The sequence below is a fragment of the Aethalodelphis obliquidens genome, unplaced genomic scaffold, assembly GCF_003676395.1.
Source record: "Aethalodelphis obliquidens isolate GAN/ISIS:26980383/991018 unplaced genomic scaffold, ASM367639v1 scaffold70, whole genome shotgun sequence".
NCBI lineage: Eukaryota > Metazoa > Chordata > Mammalia > Artiodactyla > Delphinidae > Aethalodelphis > Aethalodelphis obliquidens.
Window position 1 is genome coordinate 2,104,530 of NW_020838014.1, and position 13,130 is coordinate 2,117,659.

General features: G+C 36.8%; 1 protein-coding gene across 7 annotated transcripts in view; it reads right to left on the reverse strand.

Annotated features, from left to right (window-relative positions):
* PHTF1 (putative homeodomain transcription factor 1) overlaps window positions 1-13,130 on the reverse strand; it is a 66,282-nt gene that overhangs the window by 13,636 nt on the left and 39,516 nt on the right. For all 7 annotated transcript variants that reach the window (XR_003429540.1, XM_027090944.1, XM_027090943.1 and 4 more), the window contains one exon: window positions 12,697-12,783. Coding sequence is in view for 6 of the 7 variants with exons in the window: in XM_027090944.1 (XP_026946745.1) it covers window positions 12,697-12,783 (87 nt within the window). In the remaining variant the exon portion in view is untranslated. The remainder of the gene's footprint in view (window positions 1-12,696; window positions 12,784-13,130) is intronic.

A 13,130-nucleotide genomic window follows, 5' to 3' on the forward strand; every position in this document is an offset into this window, starting at 1 on the left:
CAAGGGAAAAGCAACAAATAACATACAAGGGAATCCCCATTAGGTTATCAGTTGATTTTTCAGCAGAAACTCTGCAGGCCAGAAGGGAGTGGCATAATATATTTAAAGTGATGAAGGGGAAAAACCTACAACCAAGAATACTATACTCAGCAAGGCTCTAGTTCATATTTGATAGAGAAATCAAAAGCTTTACAGACAGGCAAAAGCTAAGAGAATTCTGCACTACCAAACCAGCTTTACAACAGATGCTAAAGGAACTTCTCCAAATGGAAAAGAAAAGACCACAACTAAAAATAAGAAAAGTATGAAACGAAAAGCTCACCAGTAAAGGCAAACATATAGTAAAGGTACAAAATCATCCACATACAAATATAACATCAAAACTAGTAATTGTGAGAGGAGGAGAGAGAGTATAAACGCAGGATATTTAAAATGCATTTGAGGGCTTCCCTGGTGGCACAGTGGTTAAGAATCCTCCTGCCAATGCAATGGGCATGGGTTCGAGCCCTGGTCTGGGACGATCCCACATGCCATGGAGCAACTAAGCCCGTGCACCACAACTACTGAGCCTGTGCTCTAGAACCCATGAGCCACAACTACTGAGCCCATGTGCCACAGCTACTGAAGCCCGCATGCCTAGGCCTGTGCTCTGCAACAAGAGAAGCCACTGCAATGAGAAGCCCACGCACCACAATGAAAAGTAGCCCCCTCTCGCCACAACTAGAGAAAAGCCCGCGTGCAGCAATGAAGACCAACACAGCCAAAAAAAATTAAAGTTAAAAATAAATAAATAAAATGCATTTGAAATTAAGAGATCAGCAACTTAAAACAATCTTGTATATATATAGGCTGCTATATCAAAACTCATGGTAACCACAAACCAAAAATCCATAATAGATATACACACAAAAAAGGAAAAGGAATCCCAACACAACACTGAAGATAGTCATCAAATCACAAGAGAAGAGAACAAAAGAGGAAAGGTAAAAAAAATGACCTACAAAAACAAATCCAAAACAATTAACAAAATGGCAATAAGAACATACGTATCGATAATTGCTTTAAATGTAAACAGATTAAATACTCCACCAAAAGACACAGACTGGCTGAATGAATACAAAAGAAGACCTGTACATATGTTTTCTACAAGAGACCCACTTCAGATCTAGAGGCACATACAGACTGAAAGTGAGGGGATGGAAAAATGTATTCCAGGTTAGAACTACCTCCCCAGAGATCAGGCAAGGGTAAGGGAGGGCTTGGCTGCTGTTTTTAAACGCAGCATTTTTTCTTCCCTTTATAGAAACCAGCTGCAACGTTAGGTCAGAGCACATTAAAATGAGCCACTTCTGAACCAACAGCGCCAGGCTCCAGGCCTGCTGTGAAGGCCCCAGCAAATGTCAGGGCTTGGTCCGTGTGATGTTCCTTCCCATGCTTGTCCAAGTGGTGCTCTGCCTCAGAGTTGAGGTAAGAGAGGCATCAGGACACCTCACATTCGGTCACCTAGCAGAGATCAGCAATTCCTGGGCTCAGTGAGGAGGTTTGCCATGTGTCTGACAGGGTCTTGGTGCTCTGTCTAACACTGGGTGTCAGGCCTGAACCTCTGAGGTGGGAGAGCTGACTTAAGGACATTGGACCACCAGAGACCTCCGGGCCTCATGTAATATCAAAAGGCAAAAGCTCTCCCAGAGATCTCCATCTCAATGCTAAGACCCAACTCCACTCAACAACCAGCAAGATACAGTGCTGGACACCCTGTGCCAAACAACTAGCAAGACAGGAACACAAACCCACCCATTAGCACAGAGGCTGTCTAAAATCATAATAAGTCCACAGATACCCCAAAACACACTACCGGATGTGGTCCTGCCCATTAGAAAGACAAGATCCAGCCTCATCCACCAGAACACAGGAACCAGTCCCCTCCACCAGGAAGCCTACACAACCCACTGTACCAACCTTAGCCACTGGGGACAGACACCAAAAACAACAGGAACTACGAACCTGCAGCCTGCAAAATGGAGACCCAAAACACAGTAAGTTAAGCAAAATGAGAAGATAGAGAAATACACAGCAGATGAAGGAGAAAGATAAAAACCCACCAGACCAAACAAATGAAGAGGAAATAGGCAGTCTACCTGAAAAAGAATTCAGAGTAATGATAATAAAGATGATACAAAATCATGGAAATAGAATGGAGAAAATGCAAGAAACGTTTAACAAGGACCTAGAAGAACTAAAGAGCAAACAATGATGAACAACACAATAAATGAAAGTTAAAATTCTCTAGAAGTAATCCATAGCAGAGTAACTAAGTCAGAAAAATGGATAAGTGACCTGGAGGATAAAACAGTGGAAATAACTACTGCAGAACAGAATAAAGAAAAAAGAATGAAAAGAATTGAGAACAATCTCACAGACATCTGGGAGAATGTTAAACGCACCAACATTTGAATTATAGGGGTCCCAGAAGAAGAGAAAAAGAAAGGGATTGAGAAACTAACTGAAGAGATTATAGTTGAAAACTTCCATAATATGGGAAAGGAAATAGTCAATCAAGTCCAAGAAGCAGAGATGGTCCCATACAGGATAAAACAAAGGAGAAACACGCCAAGACACATGTTAATCAAACTATTAAAAATTAAATACAAAGAAAAAATATTTAAAGCAGCAAGGAAAAGACAACAAATAGCACACAAGGGAATCCCCATAAGGTTAACAGCTGATCTTTCAGCAGAAACTGTGCAGGCCAGAGGGGAGTGGCAGGACATATTTAAAGTGATGAAAGGGAAAAGCCTACAACCAAGTTTACTTTACCCAGCAGGGATCTCATTCAGATTTGATGGAGAAATTAAAACCTTTACAGACAAGCAAGAGCTAAGAGAATTCAGCACCACCAAACCAGCTCTACAACAAATGCTTAATGAACTTCTCTAGGCAGAAAACACAAGAGAAGAAAACAACTTACAATAACAAAACAATTAAGAAAATGGTAATAGAAACATACATATCGATAACTACCTTAAATGTAAATGGATTAAATGCTCCAACCAAAATACATAGACTGGCTGAATGGATACAAAAATAAGACTCGTACATATGCTGTCTACAAGAGACCCACTTCAGACCTAGGGACACATACAGACTGAAAGTGAGGGTATGCAAAAACATATTCCATGCAAACGGAAATCAAAAGAAAGCTGGAGTAGGAATTATCATATCAGACAAAATAGACTTTAAAATAAAGACTATTACAAGAGACAGAGAAGGACACTACATAATGATCAAGGGATCAATCCAAGAAGAAGATGTAACAATAGTAAATATTTAGGCACCCAACATAAGAGCACCTCAATACATAAAGTCAAATGCTAACAGCCATAAAAGGGGAAATCAACAGTAACACAATCATAGTAGGGGACTTTAACACCCCACTTTCACCAGTGGACAGATCATCCAAAATGAAAATAAGGAACACAAGCTTTAAATGATACATTAAGCAAGATGGATTTAATTGATATTTATAGGACATTCCATCCAAAAACAGCAGATTACACTTTCTTCTCAAGTGCTCATGGAACATTCTCCAGAAGAGATCATATCTTGGGTCACAAATCAAGCCTTCGTAAATTTAAGAAAACTGAAATCGTATCAAGTATCTTTTCCAACTACAATGCTATGAGACTTGATATCAATAACAGGAAAAAAATCTGTAAAAAGTACAAACACATGGAAGTTAAACAATACACTATTAAATAACCAAGAGATCACTGAAGAAATCAAAGAGGAAATCAAAAAATACCTAGAAACAAATGACAATAAAAACATGACAACCCAAAACCTATGGGATGCAGCAAAAGCAGTTCTAAGAGGGAAGTTTATAGCAATACAATCCTACCTCAAGAAACAAGAAACATCTCAAATAAACAGACTAACCTTACACCTAAAGCAATTAGAGAAAGAAGAACAAGTAAACCCCAAAGTTAGCAGAAGGAAAGAAATCATAAAGATCAGATCAGAAATAAATGAAAAAGAAATGAAGGAAACAATAGCAAAGATCAATAAAACTAAAAGATGGTTCTTTGGAAGATAAACAAAATTGACAAACCATTAGCCAGACTCATAAAGAAAAAACATGAGAAGACTCAAATAAATAGAATTAGAAATGAAAAAGGAGAAGTAACAACTGACACTGCAGAAATACAAAGGATCATGAGAGATTACTACAAGCAACTATATGCCAATAAAATGGACAACCTGGAAGTAACGGACAAATTCTTAGAAAAGCACAACCTCCCAAGACTGAACCAGGAAGAAATAGAAAATATAAACAGACCAATCACAACTACTGAAATTGAAACTATGATTAAAAGTCTTACAACAAACAAAAACCCAGGACCAGGTGACTTCACAGGAGAATTCTATCAAACATTTAGAGAAGAGTTAACACCTATCCTTCTCAAACTCTTCCAAAATCTACCAGAAGGAGGAACACTCCCAGACTCATTCTACGAGGCCACCATCACCCTGATACCAAAACCAGAGAAAGATGCCACAAAAAAAGAAAAGCATAGGCCAATATCACTGATGAACGTAGTTGCAAAAAATCCTCAACAAAATACTACACACAGAATCCAACAGAACATTAAAAGGATCATACACCATGACCAAGTAGGGTTTATTCCCAGGAATGCAAAGATTCTTCAATATACGAAATCAATGTGATAAACCGTATTAACAAATTGAAGGAGAAAAACTATATGATCATCTCAATAGATGCAGAAAAAGCTTTTGACAAAATTCAACACCAATTTATGATAAAAACCCTCCAGAAAGTGGGCATAGAGGGAACCTACCTCAACATAATAAAGGCCAAATATGACAAACCCACAGCCAACGCTGTTCTCAACAGTGAAAAACTGAAGCCATTTCCACTAAGATCAGGAACAAGACAAGGTTGTCCACACTCACCACTATTATTCAATATAGTTTTGGAAGATTTAGCCACAGCAATCAGAGACGAAAAAGAAATAAGAAAAAGAAATAAAAGGAATCTAAATCGGAAAAGAGGAGGTAAAACTGTCACTGTTTGCAGATAACACGATACTATACATAGAGAATACTAAAGATGTTACCAGAAAACCAATGGAGCTAATCAATGAATTTGGTAAAGTAGCAGGATACAAAATTAAGGCGCAGAAATCTCTTGCATTCCTATACAGTAATGATAAAAAATCTGAAAGAGAAATTAAGGAAACACTCCCAATTACCATTGCAACAAAAAGAATAAAATGCCTAGGAATAAACCTCCCTAAGGAGACAAAAGACCTGTATGCAGAAAACTATAAGACACTGATGAAAGAAATTAAAGATGACACAAACAGATGGAGAGATATACCATGTTCCTGGATTGGAAGAATCAACATTGTGAAAACGACTATACTACCCAAAGCAATCTACAGATTCAATGCAATCTCTATCAAAGTACCAATGGCACTTTTCACAGAACTAGAACAAAAAATTTCACAATTTGTATGGAAACACAAAAGACCCTGAAGAGTCAAAGCAATCTTGAGAACGAAAAACGGAGCTGCAGGAATCAGGCTCCCTGACTTCAGACTATACTACAAAGCTACAGTAATCAAGACAGTATGGTACTGGCACAAAAACAGAAATATGGATCGATGGAACAAGATAGAAAGCTCAGAGATAAACCCAAGCACATATGGTCACCTTACCTTTGGTAAAGGAGGCAAGAATATACAATGGAGAAAAGACAGTCTCTTCAATAAGTGGTGCTGGGAAAACTGGACAGCTACATGTAAAAGAATGAAATTAGAACACTCCCTAACACCATACACAAAAATAAACTCAAAATGGATTAAAGACCTAAATGTAAGGCCAGACACTATAAAACTCTTAGAGAAAAACACAGGCAGAACACTCCATGACATAAATCACAGCAAGATCCTTTTTGACCCACCTCCTAGAGAAACGGAAATAAAAACAAAACTAAACAAATGGGACCTAATGAAACTTCAAAGCTTTTGCACAGCAAAGGAAACCATAAACAAGACAAAAAGACAACCCTCAGAATGGGAGAAAATATTTGAAACGAAGTAACTGACAAAGGATTAATCTCCAAAATATAGAAGCAGCTCATGCAGCTCAATATCAGAAAAACAAACAACCCAATGCAAAAATGGGCAGAAGACCTAAATAGACATTTCTCCAAAGAAGGTATACAGATTACCAACAGACACATGAAAGGATGCTCAACATCACTAGTCATTAGAGAAATGCAAATCAAAACTACAATCAGGTATCACCCCACACCAGTTAGAATGGGCATCATCAGAAAATCTACAAACAATAAATACTGGAGAGGGTGTGGAGAAAAGGGAACCCTCTTGCACTGTTGTTGGGAATGTAAATTGATGCAGCCACTATGGAGAACAGTATGGAGGGTCCTTAAAAAACTAAAAATAGAACTACCATACGACCCAGCAATCCCACTACTGGGCATATACCCTGAGAAAACCATAATTCAAAAAGAGTCATGTACCACAATGTTCACTGCAGCACTATTTACAATAGCCAGGACATGGAAGCACCTAAGGGTCCATCGACAGATGAATGGATAAGGAAGATGTGGCACATATACACAATGGAATATTACTCGGCCATAAAAAAAAGAAATTGGGTTATTTGTAGTGAGGTGGATGGACCTAGAGACTGTCATACAGAGTGAAGTAAGTCGGAAATTCAGAAAATACCGTATGCTAACATATATATGGAATCAAAAAAGAAATGGTTCTGAGGAACTTATGGGCAGGACAGGAATAAAGACTTAGACGTAGAGAATGGACTTGAGGACATGGGGAGGGGGAAAGGTAAGCTGGGACAAAGTGAGAGAGTGGCATTGACATACATACACTACCAAATATAAAACAGAGAGCTAGTGGGAAGCAGCCACATAGCACAGGGAGATCAGCTCGGTGCTTTGTGTCCACCTAGAGGGGTGGGATAGGGAGAGTCAGGGGAGACATAAGAGGGAGGGGATATGGGGATGTATGTATATGTATAGCTGATTCACTTTGTTATACAGCAGAAACTAACACACCATTGTAAAGCAACTATACCCCAATAAAAATGTTAAAAAAAAAAGGGTATTCCATGCAAATGGAAATGAAAAGAAAGCTGAAGTAGCAATACTTATATCAGACAAAATAGACTTTAAAATACAGTTATAAGAGAGAAAGAAGGACACTACATAATGATCAAGGGATCAATCAAAGAAGAAGATGTAACAATTGTAAATTCATGTGTCCCCAACATAGGAGGACCTCAATATATTAGGCAAATGTTAACAGACATAAAAAAAGGAATTGACAGTAACACAATAATAATGGGGGATTTTAACATCCCACTTATATCAATAGACAGATCATCCAGACAGAAGATCAATAAGAAAATCCAGTCCTTAAATGACACATTAGACTAAATGGACTTAATTGATATTTATAGAGTATTCCAACTGAAAGCAGCAGAATGCACATTCTTTTCAAGTGCACATGGAACATTCTTCAGGATACATCACATGCTGGACCACGAAGCAAGCCTTGGTAAATTTAAGAAAACTGAAATTATATCAAGCATCTTTTCTGACCACAACACTATGAGATTAGAAATCAACTGCAAGAAAAAAACATGAACACATGCAGGCTAAATAATATGCTATTAAACAACACTGAAGAAATCAAAGAGGAAATTAAAAAAAAATAGCTAGAGACAAATGAAACTGAAAACATGATGATCCAAAACCTATGGGACACAGCAAAAGCAGTTCGAAGAGGTAAGTTTACAGCAATACAAGCTTACCTTAGGAAACAAGAAAAATCTCAAATAAACCACCTAACCTTACACCTAAAGCAACTAGAGAAAGAAGAAAAAACAAAATCCAAAGTTAGTAGAAGTAAAGGAATCATTAAGATCAGAGCAGAAATAAATGAAATAGAGACTAAGAGAACAACAGGAAACATCGATAAAACTATTAACAAAAACTGGTTCCTAGAAAACATAAACACAATTGATAAACCTTTAGCCAGACTCATCAAGAAAAAAAGGAACAGGGCCCAAATCAATAAATTAGAAATGAGAGACTACTCCAAGCAACTATATACCAATAAAATGGACAACCTAGAAGAAATGGACAAATTCTTAGAAAGGTACAATCTACCAAGACTGAACCAGAAGAAATAGAAAATATGAACAGACTGATCACAAGTACTGAAATAGAATCTGTGATTTTAAAACTCCCAGAAAACAAAAGTTTAGGACCAGATAGCTTCACAGGCAAATTCTACCAAACATTTAGAGAGGAGATAATACCTACACTTCTGAAACTATTCCCAAAATTGCAGAGGAAGGAACACTTCCAAACTCATTCTATGAAGCCATCATCACCCTGATACCAAGAACAGACAAAGGTATCACAAAAAGGAAAATCAGGCCAATATCATTGATAAACATAGATGCAAAATCCTCAACAAAATACTAGCAAACTGAATCCAACAATACATTAAATGATCAAGTGGGATTTATCCCAGGGATGCAAGGAGTTTTCAATATCCACAAATCAATCAGTGTGATACACCACATTAACAATTTGAAGAATAAAAACCACATGATCAATAGATGCCGAAAAAGCATTTGACAACATTTAACATGCACTAGTGATTAAAAACCCTGTAGAAAGTGGGCATGGAGGGAACATACCTCAACATAATAAAGGCCATATATGACAAACCCACAGCTAACATCATACTCAACAGTGAAAAGTTGAAGACATTTCCTCTAAAATCAGGAACAAGACAAGGGTGCTCAATCTCACCTCTTATATTCAATATAGTCTAGGAAGTCCTAGTCACAGCATTCAGAGAAGAAAAAGATATAAAAGGAATCTAAATTGGACAGGAAGAAGTAAAAGTGTCACTGTTTGCAGATGACATGATACTATACATAGAAAATCCTGAAGACACTACCAGAAAACTACTAGAGTTCATCAATGAATTCGGTAAAGTTGCAGAATACAAAATTAATACACAGAAATCTGTTGCATTTCTACACACTAACAACAAAAGATCAGAAAGAGAAATTAAGTAAACAATCCCATTTACCACTGCATCAAAAAGAATAAAATACCTAGGAATAAACCTACCTAAGGGGGCTAAATACCTGTACTCCAAAAACTATAAGACACTGATGAAAGAAACTGAAGAAGACACAAACAGATGGAAAGATATATATATATATACTGGTTTCTTAGGCTAGAAAAATTAATATTGTTAATATAATCATACTACTCAAGGCAATCTACAGAATCAGTGCAATCCCCATCAAATTACCAATGGCATTTTTCACAGAACTAGAACAAAAAAATTTTTAATTTGTATGGAAACACAAAACACCCCGAATAGCCAAAGCAATTTTGAGAAAGAAAAACAAAGCTGGAGGAATCAGGCTCCCTGACTTCAGATTATACTACAAAGCTACATTCATCAAAACAGTATGGTACTGGCACAGAAACAGAAATATAGATCAGTGGAACAGGATAGAAAGCCGAGAGATAAACCCATGCACCTATGGTCACCTAATCTATGACAAAGGAGGCAAGAATATACAATGGAGAAGAGACAGCCTCTTCAATAAGTGGTGCTGGGAAAACTGGACAGCTACATGTAAAAGAATGAAATTAGAACACTTCTCTAACATCATATACAAAAATAAATTCAAAATGGATTAAAGACCTAAACATAGGACTGGATACTATAAAACTTCTACAGGAAAACATGGGCAGAACACTCTTTGACATAAATCACAGCAAGATCTTTTTTGACCCACCTCCTAGAGAAATGGAAATAAAAACAAAAATAAACAAATGGGACCTAATTAAAGTTAAAAGCTTTTGCACAGCAAAGGAAACCTTAAACAAAACAAAAAGACAACCTATATAATGGGAGAAAATATTTGTAAATGATGAGACTGACAAGGGATTAATTTCCAAAATATACAAACAACTGAATAACAATAAACCAAACAGCCCAATAAAAAAGTGGGCAGAAGATCTAAGTAGACATTTCTCCAAAAAAGACATACAGATGGCCAAAAGGCCCATGAAAAGATGGTCAACATCACTAATTATTAGAGAAATGTAAATTAAATCTACAATGAGGTATCACCTCACTCCAGTCAGAATGACCATGATGAAAAAGTCTACAAATAATAAATGGTGGAGAGGGTGTGGAGAAAAGGGAACCCTCTTGCACTGTTGGTGGGAATGTAAATTGATACAGCCACTATGGAGAACAGTATGGAGGTTCTTTAAAAAACTAAAAATAGTTACCATATGATCCTGCAATCCCAGTCCTGGGCATATATCCAGACAAAACTATAATTCAAAAAGATACACGCACCCCAATGTTCATTGCAGCACTATTTACAACAGTCAAGACATGGAAGCAACCTAAATGTCCATCGACAGATGAATGGATAAAGAAGATACGGTATATATATCACAGGGAGCTATACTCAATATTTTATAGTAACCTATAAGGGAAAAGAATCTGAAAATAATATATATTCATATATGTGTATAACTCAATCACTTTGCTGTATACCTGAAACTAACACAACATTGTTAATCAACTATACTTCAATAAAAAAGAGAGAGAGAGAAAGGGGAAAAGCTCAAAAAGAAAATATATTTTGTAATAAATACAGATCTGTTACCAAAATAAATTAATAAAATAACCTTTCAGCATTGAAAAAAAGATATCACTAAAGATATTAAAGCACTTTGATAGTTTAACAGCAAAAAAAAAAAAAAGAAAAAGAAACAAGCAACCAAAAAAGGATATGCTGATTATAAGAGATAGAACTATACAAAGACAAAATAAATGAAAAAGGGTAGACAAAGATATTACATACAAAAACTAATCAAAACACAGATGGTGTAGTTAAATTAATATCAAATAGAGTAGACTTTAAGTTAAGAAACATTAGAAATAGAGACATTTTATAAGGTCATGAAAGGTAAAGAAAGCCTGACACTGTTTAGGATTAAAGAAGATTAAAGAGACATAACAGCTAAATGTAATAACTGATCCTGGATTGAGAAAAAAAATAACTATAAAGGACGTCTATCCACCAAGGAGATGGATAACAATTCTAAACCTGTATGCACCCAGTTACACTGTTTAAAAACATATAAAGCAAAAATTGACAGAAATAAAAGGAGAAAAAGATAAATCCACCATTGGAGCAGGCTTGACCACACCTCTCTCAGTGGCTGACAGAATAAGCAAACCAAAAAGATGAGTAGGGACACAGGAAGTTTCAGCAATACAACTAATAAACTTGGACTAATTTATATAGAGAGAACGCTGCTCTCCAAAACAGTGGGATACAAATTCTTTCAAAGTGCTGATGGAAGATTTAATAAAACTGACCATATACTGGATAATAAAGCAATTCTACATATTTCAAAGGACTGAAAACATTCAGAGCATGTTTTCTGACCATAGCAGAATTAAGTTAAAATTCAATCAATGGAAAAGTACAGGATAAGGCTGTAACTTCTTGTAATAAAGAAAACACAGAAGTACCAAAATAAATAAATAAATAAAGATACAGGGACCTGTCAAAAGAACACAGGAAGGGGCTTTAAGGGTCTCCCACTGGCCAAATCTGGGACAATTTAGGAATCAAAACATAGTAATAGTTTATAATCCACTGGATAAAAATAAGAACACAGGAGTCCATAGCGTAGTAAATGAATGAATGAATAAATGGGAAAAAAGAAAAAGTCTACTTTAGAGTGACAACTAATAAAATTAGAAGAAACGATGGAGTTGGAAAATCACCATTTTGTATCCATAGTGGTATATAGCTTTATTAACAATCAAAAATTGCCAATTAAAATTAAATTACCATGCTCTTAGAGTCTTAAAGGACTAAAAATTATCTTTATTCTCACTTCAAAAGTTAGAAGAGGACTTCCCTGGTGGTGCATTGGTTAAGAATCCACCTGCCGATGCAGGGGACATGGATCTGATCCTTGGTCCAGGAAGATCCCACATGCCACGGAGCAACTAAGCCTGTGTGCCACAACTACTGAGCCTGCACTCTAGAGCCTGCAAGCCACAACTACTGAGCCCACGTGCTGCAACTACTGAAGCCCGCACTCCTAGAGCCCATGCTCTGCAACAAGAGAAGCCACTGCAATAAGCAGCCCACGCACCACAACCAAGAGTAGCTCCCACTTGCCACAAATAGAGAAAGCCCGCACGCAGCAACGAAGACCCAACACAGCCAAAAATAAATAAATAAAATAAAATAAACATTTTTAAAAATTAAAAAAAAAAGTTAGAAAAATTAACAAGTATTCAAACTAGCAAAAGAAATGTAGACACATTAAAAATATATATACTTCAACATAACCATGCTGGCACCTTGACCTTGGACTCCCCAGTTCCCAGAGCTGTGAGATACAAATGTCCATTGTCTATACATACACACACACACACACACACACACACACACACACACACACACACTTAAACACGGTGAACTGATTTAAAACAGCAAGTGAGCTCTATTTTCCATTTTCCACTGAAATAGATCTGAAACTCTTACCTGGGCACAACAAATGAAAGCAATGGAAAGTGTCAGTAGGAAGACAGAAGACACAACCACATCCACTGATCGCTGCGGGCCCCGTCTCTGTGGAGTGAGATGCGTAGGTTAGTGTTTTAGGTCACCGCCGGAGACGGCAACAGCCCTCAGGTCATTCACACTCCCAATCTTACTATATTGGCGTGAAAATGAACATTTATAAGACGTTTCTGACACAGGATTTTAGTATATTTTGGACATATTTGACTTTAATTAAGCTCTGAGATCCATGCCATTCAAATTAAGGGTGTGATTGATTCATGAACATATTTTCAGCTGGAATATTCCCCCCAAAAGTCAGAAAAACATGAGACATTCAATTTATCACTCTGCCCTAGGAATTTAAATTTTCTTTTCCCTTTCTAAGGTCTTATTTACTTAGCTCTACCAGCTCT